This window comes from Papilio polytes, unplaced genomic scaffold, assembly GCF_000836215.1.
Source record: "Papilio polytes unplaced genomic scaffold, Ppol_1.0 DF824047.1, whole genome shotgun sequence".
Taxonomy (NCBI): Eukaryota; Metazoa; Arthropoda; class Insecta; order Lepidoptera; family Papilionidae; genus Papilio; species Papilio polytes.
Window position 1 is genome coordinate 6,064,506 of NW_013525157.1, and position 9,043 is coordinate 6,073,548.

General features: G+C 35.6%; 1 protein-coding gene and 1 long non-coding RNA gene across 2 annotated transcripts in view; both read left to right on the forward strand.

The window, feature by feature from the left end:
- LOC106100666 lies at positions 1–1,420 on the forward strand. The gene is made up of 2 exons (XR_001225450.1): positions 1–64; positions 430–1,420. It is a non-coding gene; the product is annotated as an uncharacterized LOC106100666 (long non-coding RNA).
- A 2,448-nt stretch (positions 1,421–3,868) lies between these two features.
- Positions 3,869–9,043, forward strand: part of LOC106100601 (serine/arginine repetitive matrix protein 2-like) — a 6,626-nt gene continuing 1,451 nt past the window's right edge. The window contains exons 1-2 of the mRNA XM_013279523.1: positions 3,869–4,201; positions 4,498–8,007. Of these exons, the coding sequence (XP_013134977.1) occupies positions 4,662–8,007 (3,346 nt within the window). The 5' untranslated portion in view covers positions 3,869–4,201; positions 4,498–4,661. The remainder of the gene's footprint in view (positions 4,202–4,497; positions 8,008–9,043) is intronic.

Genomic DNA, 9,043 nt, shown 5'->3' on the forward strand with positions numbered 1-9,043 from the left:
GCGCCGTCGGCCGCGCCCTCGGCAAGGACGGCAAGTTCCAGCTGTTCATCTGTCTCAGCTTACGGTTGGTATATATTTTTTTATATTGTGAAGCAGCAAATACAAAAGGACCGTGGATTTTTGATCTTCGTCTCAGCTCAATGAATTAAAAATATGAGGTCTTTTAGATTCTCCCAATGGTCTATACTGATGCCCAAAGTGGAACATTTTTACTTCTTAAAAAACATAGTAAGTAGCCTTTGTGTTCTTACAGACTATGTTCTACATCTTTGTCAAATTTTATTGAAATTCGTTTCGGAGATACGACCACGTATCACTAAATAATGTTACTAAACGAACACATATATCAACATTCGCATTTATAATATTAGCATAAAATTTTATATGATTGTGTTAATTCCATGTTAATATTTAATTTGTGTTACTCAGCGAGCACTGGCTGCACAGAATGTTAGTCCCGATGTCGTTGACGCGCGTGACGTCAGAAATGTACGAAGAGCAAAGCTTCCTGCGGAAACGAGGTCTGTTAACTTTCCTCAGACAAATTCTCGAACCTCTAGACGAGTTCGATATCGTTCTGGAAAATTCTCTCACTCAAGGCATTTAATTACCTTTTGTCTTCTTTCCATGTGAGATTCATAGAGCAATAAATTCAGTGGTTTTATTAAATACTGTTAATAACAGGGAATTTCGTAATGTGCTCTCTTTTAAAATAAATGTTATTTCTGTTTTTCTCTCTTTGGCAAATACAGAAATAATTTCTTGTCTCTCTTTCCCTCTTATATCTCTATGGATTTCACATGACAAAAAATTCAAATCGTTTATATCATTGTGAAGCAATAGTAAAAATTAAAACTTATATTCATTAATATCTTTTAGTTTTATAAAAAATGCATAGATTAAAGGACAAAAATACTCAATGATATTATAATTAAATCCAAAGCTCATAATGAAGTGATTATATTATCTGTGAAATATTAGTTAATAATCTAATCTTGCCATCTTATCCCAAAGATTGCGGTACTCTTATAATTTGCGTTAATCGATTTACAATTCGATAAAACTAAATTTATCTTTTATATTTATTATTTTTTAACACAAGAAACAAATTCGTTTTCCAGATCTCTATCCATACTTGTACTTATTTCCACCAATTCTATTTCATATTATTTTTTTATTACAAACATTTTACACGTGTATTTTACATAAAGGAATAAAAGGCACTTGTGCTCTTAATTTTAAATCAGAGGAGATGTATTTTTAACAAAACCATTCCATCTTTTTGATTGTTTTTGCTCGAAAATGAAAAAAATAATAATTTCATTGCCATGGCACATGACACAATAGTGGTATTTCTTATGTTACTAACCCAAGCACAATTATCTGGACTTAGCTCAAACTATATTAGCTTCTCAGTGGATAGAACTATAATTTAAGTATAAGATTATGATTGTCTTTAGTTTTAGGAACAAATGACTATGAAAATCGAATCTCGTACTAAGGTATTCATTTTCAGAATCGGAATTATAATACTGTTTTAAGCCGGTAATTTATGGACATGACAAATTTTTAATTATTGCAAATACTACTAGACTTAAATTTTAAATTTTTAGAAAGTAACAAAATTTTACTAAAATCATATTTTATCTAATAACTATATAATTGTGGGCAGAATTGCACAAAATATACCTTATTCACTCAAATAATATTTATAAAAATAGTTAAAAAGGAAAAAAAACGGTCTTTTCGTTATTTAATTTGATAACTCTGCTATAATTATTGAATTTTGTAATCCTAAAATATTTGCCGTCCTATTTGTGTCAACTTGCGTTACATTTCTGATTCCGTTCATTTTAGTTTCTCTTCAAGAGAAAAAATATAATTTAGTGCCAAACAATTATACCAAGAATATAATTCTGATATCAGTTCAGATACTAGTTTCCAATATTACGCAAGCCATGAGTATGGTATTAATTTGTTTAGGGTCAACCAATGATTTAATTTTGCTTATTTGTAATGGTAACATTTAACGGCGTTTTAATCTTAATACCTTAGTAAGACATACCAAGTCTTGCCAAGTAATTTATGTGTAATATTGCTAAATTGCCGATATAAAAAAAAAAAACATTCGTGATAAAACTACTTTAAAAAATCAAAACCAATTCAACACAACCTGCAATAGACCATAACAATCCGACAACCATATTTTTGATTTATTGGTTGAATTTGTAAAATGTTTGTTATTAGAATGGACGACCATCTATGATAACATGACGTCTTAAGGTATTACAATGCTGATTTGATGCAAACTTTAATGCAAATTAATAATCTATGTATGGCAGAAAAGTGTGATAGGGGCATTAGTTATGTAGCGTTTTGATTGTTTAGTTTTAAAAGAATGCAAGTTATGACGGAATGAAAGGGATTGAGACGTAAAATGTATGTGAAATTGTGCTCGAAGTAGATGATGTGATAGGAAATTTACGATGATGGACACGTAATGGAGGATTTTATCATCATTATGTGCACACACAAAATGCATGATTTGTATTTAAACAATATAGTAAATTCATATTCTTTATCAATCCTAGTGTACTGGAAGTTGCCAGTGTATGCTTTCAGTTATTTAATAATTTAGTAACGCTTAAAATGTAATAAGTATAGCATTTCAACATGACAAAATAGTCAGTACTCAGTACTATTGCACGCGCATTTATTTTCCACTCTTAACGCAATAACGGTTAACGGGAAATTAATGTTTGTATTTTTAATATCAATTTAATTTTAACTATAAATATTTTATACATACATAAAATATGTTTGTGTATTTTAAATTTCAGTTATCGTAATAGAGTGATCGTGAACATTTTTGATTTATTTTGATTGTTATATTAAGTTTAATTTTACACTGTTTTTTTTTGTTATTATTGTTTTTAATATCTCAAATGTCTTCCTAACCAACCTTATGTGCGAACTGTACCAAAGATAATATGTAACTGAAAATTAATAAATGTGAAAATAACGTCAAATTGAGTTTTATTTCTCATTGTTTATTTTATTTTTGTATAACTAATTATTATTTTACTGTCGTATGTTAATTTCCCTGTTTTTGTCCTCGAACTTTAATAAAATAATTTACAATTTAAAATAGACTTGAAGTGACTGTGCTCTGTACTGTTTTCATTGTTTCAAAGTGTTGGGAAGATTGGAAAGTATTTTATGCAAATTATATCAATTATAAGTCATATAGTTGTCTAGTTGGCAGACTTATTCAAGGAAGACCATTAAGTAATGCCAATAGGACTTCATATGTTTTAGGTTAGTTTAGATTTATTAAGATTCTTAAGTAATTTCAGGGAAAATAATAGTTTAGAATGAAAAGTCGGGTATAACCTTTTTATTAGGATGAAAAAAATATTTTGTTACAAAAAGATCAATTAAAAATTGGTCATCCCTAAATAAAAATTCTGGTTCTTGTAATATTGTACAGGAAATTCGTTAACCTAGCAACACTAATTGAAGTGTCACCACAGATTATTTTCGAAAAGAAACACAACTTGTGACAGTGAACAGTATCAATTTAATATCGGACAAGAAGTAAAAGCTAAAATTAATCAATTTAAATTATATAAAGTCTCAGTACTTTTAAAGTCCTACACTAAAACAACCTGTCAATATTAATATATAACGAATTTTTTCGTTTGGTTTTGTCTTTAAAAAAGTCTAATGCATTTTTGCATCGCATACGTTATATACCAGTGAATTTAAAATATCTTTAATTTGTAATTAAAGCCTTTATTTTTTCTTTGTTAACCAGAAGTTCGTGTTTTTAACTATTTTTTGTAGATGGCGCTGTTTCGCTTGTTGTGCGGTCTTTCATCCGACATTCGACAAGTAAGATGGCGGCGATTAATGTGAAAGGCGAAACGTTGTCTTATTTGTACTTGTAAATAAAGGAACAGCTTATTTTCAATAATAAAATAGTGTTATAAAAAGAGGAAGACCAATTTAAAAGTGTATGCTATAGTGTGGAATACTGTGTGTTATATATGACATGACATAAGTGGTTTTTTATTTCACAATAGACAAAACCCGTCGCAACGAACATTCGAAGGAGTCGAGGCCATATTTATGATGTTATCTGTTGTGTGAGCGTCCCCAGAAACCACATTGATAAATATTTTTTGATGCCTAAGCTATGGTATGTTGCTTTTACTAAATGCTTACCTTGTTTAAAATATTGGACTGAATACGTACTTATATTGTTCAAACACATTGACGCTTCCATCCCCAAGGCGGCGGATTATTTTTATTTCAATACAATGTTTGTTCTTTATGTACGTTATATTATCCCGATCATTAATTATAGTCAAGAAATGATTAAATCATGACGTTTACGAGTTAAGGTTGCGAGGTACTATAAATATTCTTCTAATTAGAGGTTTCGTTTGTATTCACAATTGTTTGTCATTACTAAAGATCATTTTTTCATTTCAGGAGTGTACAATCTGTACGACAGTTGTGTAAAACATGATAACAGTCAGTGCTTCAAATTAATGGTACTAAACATACTCTTAACGTGTTCTACAAATTATGGATGAAAGTGTGGACTTTTATTGACAATTTACATTGACACTACACAAAACAAGACGGAGGTGGTAATGGATCCAGTAGGACCATGGTCAGCATATGCTTCTTACAATCGACTAGCGGGGGTACAGGCAGGTGCTGCAAGTGGAGATTTTCATCACCATCTAGCAAGTGGTGGTTCAGGACTTGGCAGTCAGTCTGTTCCATCAACCACAAGCCAATTATTACTCCAGGCAGCTCATACCACAGCATCATTAGCTGGACAACTTGGTTCATCGACAGCTTCACCCTTTAACCCCGGAGGATTTTTATCACCACCTACTGTAGGATATGACGCAGTGTTTTCACCTCTGTTTCACCATGCCAGTCCAAAACCAGCGCACTACAGTTCCTCTCTCCAGGCACAACACCGGCAAGTGATCGCTCAAGCACAAGCTGCAGCAGCATCCAAGCAAACCTCAGTTGAATCTGAACTTTCCTCTTTAAGAGAAAACTATTCCCATCAAACATTAGCACAAGGGACATCATTTTTTGATCAATCATCAACTCCAGGTGGCACAACTGGGTTGAGCTGGCAAGGAAATAATCAACTTCCAAGCCCCTTTGGAATTTTACCCCACGAAAGTGTTGTGCCTTCATCTCCCAGCCCAGCGACAACAAAAGCTTCAGCAGCTTATGAAAATTTTAATGCACATTTTGCTGCTGCCCAATTAAATAATCATCTTAATTCACAAATTGCTAGTGCTGGCAAACAAACAAATAGGTCAGGTTCTCCAGCGACTGCATCAAAACAACCAGTGTCTTCAACCTCGTCTTCAACATTTTTTCAATCTCCTCCTGCATTTGGAAACCAGACTGATAATTCATACAGTGCAAATAGTGCTAAGAGTGGTCAACTTTCATCTCAACAGGATTACGCAGGAAGTAAGTCATTTTCAAGTTCTGCAAGTCCAGCTGCCCCTCCCCAGCAGTCTTGTATTGTGTCAACTCCATCAGCAACCTCCTCTCCCACTCCTCCTACTAAAGATTACCGCACATCATCCACTAATCCAAGCAGGCCTTCGGTTTCAATATATAATAATTCACAATCGCCTAAAAATACAAGTAGTGAAAAGACAGCAAGACCATCTAGCAACTCTAACACTAGTTTTGTATCCCCTACATCTAAACCTCCACAAGTTCAGACAAAAGCCCAAAGTAAAATTTACCCCGAGTTAAATAGTGAACAAAGAAAAAACTGTGATTCCAATGATAAACTTCAACCACAATCATCACCAATAAGTTATTCTATAATGGATGCACCAGGTCGATTAAGCTATAGTAGTAGTTCATCATCATCCAAATCAAATAGAATGAATAGTTCTCCGTATTCTTCTACACAGAGCTCTAGTTTTAGACATTATCAAAGTGGCAATAATGTAGAATCAGATTATCATGTTCGGGCTAAAAGTAGCTCAAGCACAGATACAGGCTACTCTAGTAGTAGTTCACAGAATGGTCCTGACTGTGGTGTAGTTGCAGGTAAGAGACAAAGTCCACTGCAGACTGCACCTCAGACATCTCCTTTGAGTCACGGGTCTAGTCCTGCATATCCATTGTATCACAGTCCTATGAATTCAATAAATTCCCCTCAGCAGCATGGAGATCATTACAAAGTTAACAATTCAGCCCCAAGGTCCCCATTAGATGCATCTGTATCAAGATCACCATCTCAAAACACTCAAGTTGCCTATCCATCAGTTATCACAAGAGCCTTAGGTATAGAACACAATAAAACATTTAATGAAAATAGGTATGAAAGAGGTCAGAACCAAAGTTCCAATCAATCATGTTGGGATACTGATCGACAAATTGGTAGGAAATACAACAGTAATAGTAGTAATAGTAATTATAATACTTTATCAGATAATAATACTCATAATGAAAAGCCAATTCAACAATCTCAAACTTCAACTGATAGGTTAGTTAATGATAAACATCACTATTTTGATAGTAACAGTGTTGCTTTACAAGACCTCTCTAGTTGTCGCGGAGATCCAATGAGCATTGTTAAAAATTTGCAAAACCTACAACAAAGTTGTCAGTTACAAGATGTCAAATTAGCTAAAAATCAATCTGCTGCAACCTCAAATACCTCATTAAATAAATCTGTACCAAGAAGGAAAAGTATTGATAAGCCAGTGCCTCATACAAATCTGAATGAAATATCTAATGCAGTTATGGCTGACTATTTAGTTAATAGGGTGCCTCCCCCTGCACATAGCTCGACAACCAATCAGCAACAAAATGGTAGTTATTTTGATTTTGAAAGATGGAACCTTCCACCTCCGCCACCTAAAATGTTTCCTGGCACTACACCCTTTGGTTCTCAAGCACCATTACATGCAGCTAATTTTGCCAACCAGCATCAGGCCCTGGCCATGCAGCATGGGCACACGCTAACATACTTCCCGCCCTTTCACCTCGGTCCCCATCCTGACTTTCAGTCATCAGTGGAGTTAACACCATTATCGTCATTTAGCGAGACACCACCTTCGGCTTCCTCGTCATCATTTTCTACACCAGAAACTCGTGAGGAGGAACAGCCTAAGGTGGTAGTGCCTAATATAGAGGAAGAACTTGGTTTCCTTGCAGAACAACGAGGTAATACTGCATCAACGGTAGCACCCTCTTCACAGCAGCAGAATGTAAACAGTGGTTCTCAAGACACCACAAAAATAATGGAAAAAAAGTTCAATGTTCCCGTCACGGGCCCCGGTTCAGGCTTCATGGCTTCTTATTTGAAATTTTTACAAGGGGAGCGCGACACTTCGCCCCCGCCGGCCGGCAGAGGCGCCAGGAAGTCTACCTGGTCGAGAGGCAACTCTAATAGCAACACCAACAACACAAAAGCATTCGCTCCCAATGATCACAAGCCTCAGTGTGACGCAAATGCCCCTCAGCATAGTGCCAACGGTGCAATGGCGCCAACGAATGCCATCAACAGCGGCATGACTCTAAGTAATCCAGTCATGAGCTCTTCAGTGAGTATGAGCACTCCTGGCTTGTTGGCCGCTAATCAGATACACGGCGCACCGGCGACCCTTCTCAGCGGGCAGGGGAAGGGCGAGATGGATGACCCGCGTTACTACAATATGAACAAGGACCGGAAAAGAAAGTATGACGGTAGCGAGGCGAGCGATGCATACGAGGCGGAGGAGGAGGCGCGGCGGCTGCACAAGCCGGTGCTGAACGTGCCCAGCACGCCGCTGAGCGAGAAGGGCAAGAAGGCGCGCGCGCCCAGCAAGCCGCCGGCCGCGGCCGCCGTGGCGCCTCAGCCGGCCGCGCCCAAGAAGCCACGAGCCCCTGCGCCGGCGCCCGGGGCTGCGCCGCAACCCGCGCCGCACCAGTACTATTACCAGCACCAGCCCGAGGAAGGTGCGTTCAATTTGCTAGATTTCCACTTGAGAAACAGGGCGCGATGGTGAAGCGTTGGCCCTGAAGCTTGTATGACAGGAGCGAGCCGACTGCCGCTCGGGCAGGCCGCCGTGAAAACTTGTTACATTTTAACTGTGATATTGTAAATTTTTACTAGATGAAATCTATTATTATTCACTGTAAATAACCTCTATAAACGAAATGTGATGTACTATCTATTAGAGATTGATATTTTAGGGTTAGTCTGTAACAAGATTTCACTAAATTTGTTGTTGATGACACATTATTAGTGCCATTTTATTGTAAATGTAGATTTTTGTGACTCTTGTCATACTCGCTATTGAAGGGGTGCTACCATTAATAATTCCAAAATTGTGGTATATTTTTTTATGGAAACAATACCAGTGGGTGTCCGTTGTACATATGATATGAAACAATGTATTGTATTTACAGTATTCAATTTAGTTGGTACTTACAGTAATGTAAAGCATATATTTTGCTGTTAGTCGGAAGTGATTTTATACTATAAGGAGGAAAAGAATTGCATAATACATTGACAGCTATAATTTAGTGTGATAATGTATTAGAAGGCCATGCCCTGAACATAAGTTTTGTATTTCTATTTAATTGTTATTTGTTTATGCACAATTCTCAATATTTTATGTAAATACTTTTGTATTATAGGAGAAATCATAAAATAAACGCGAGTATATTACTGATGATGTGTTAAATATTTTTAGTTTATAATTATTCCTGGTAGCACCCCTCACTTCGCCAAAATAGCGATAACATGTGCAATTTCATAACTTAAACAAATATGTCATAACAATATTAATGCTGTAAAATCTGTTTATCACAAAATGATTAATCATTTGTTAATGAGACATGTGTACATGTTATCACTATGATGATAATCATCATTTGGCCGTCCTTGATCCTTACCACTCCTTTTCATAATACTACATAAACTTTTTGTGTTCTAATTATCGGTATTTTACGTCTAACAGAAAGAGGTAATTATTGATTTATTTTCATT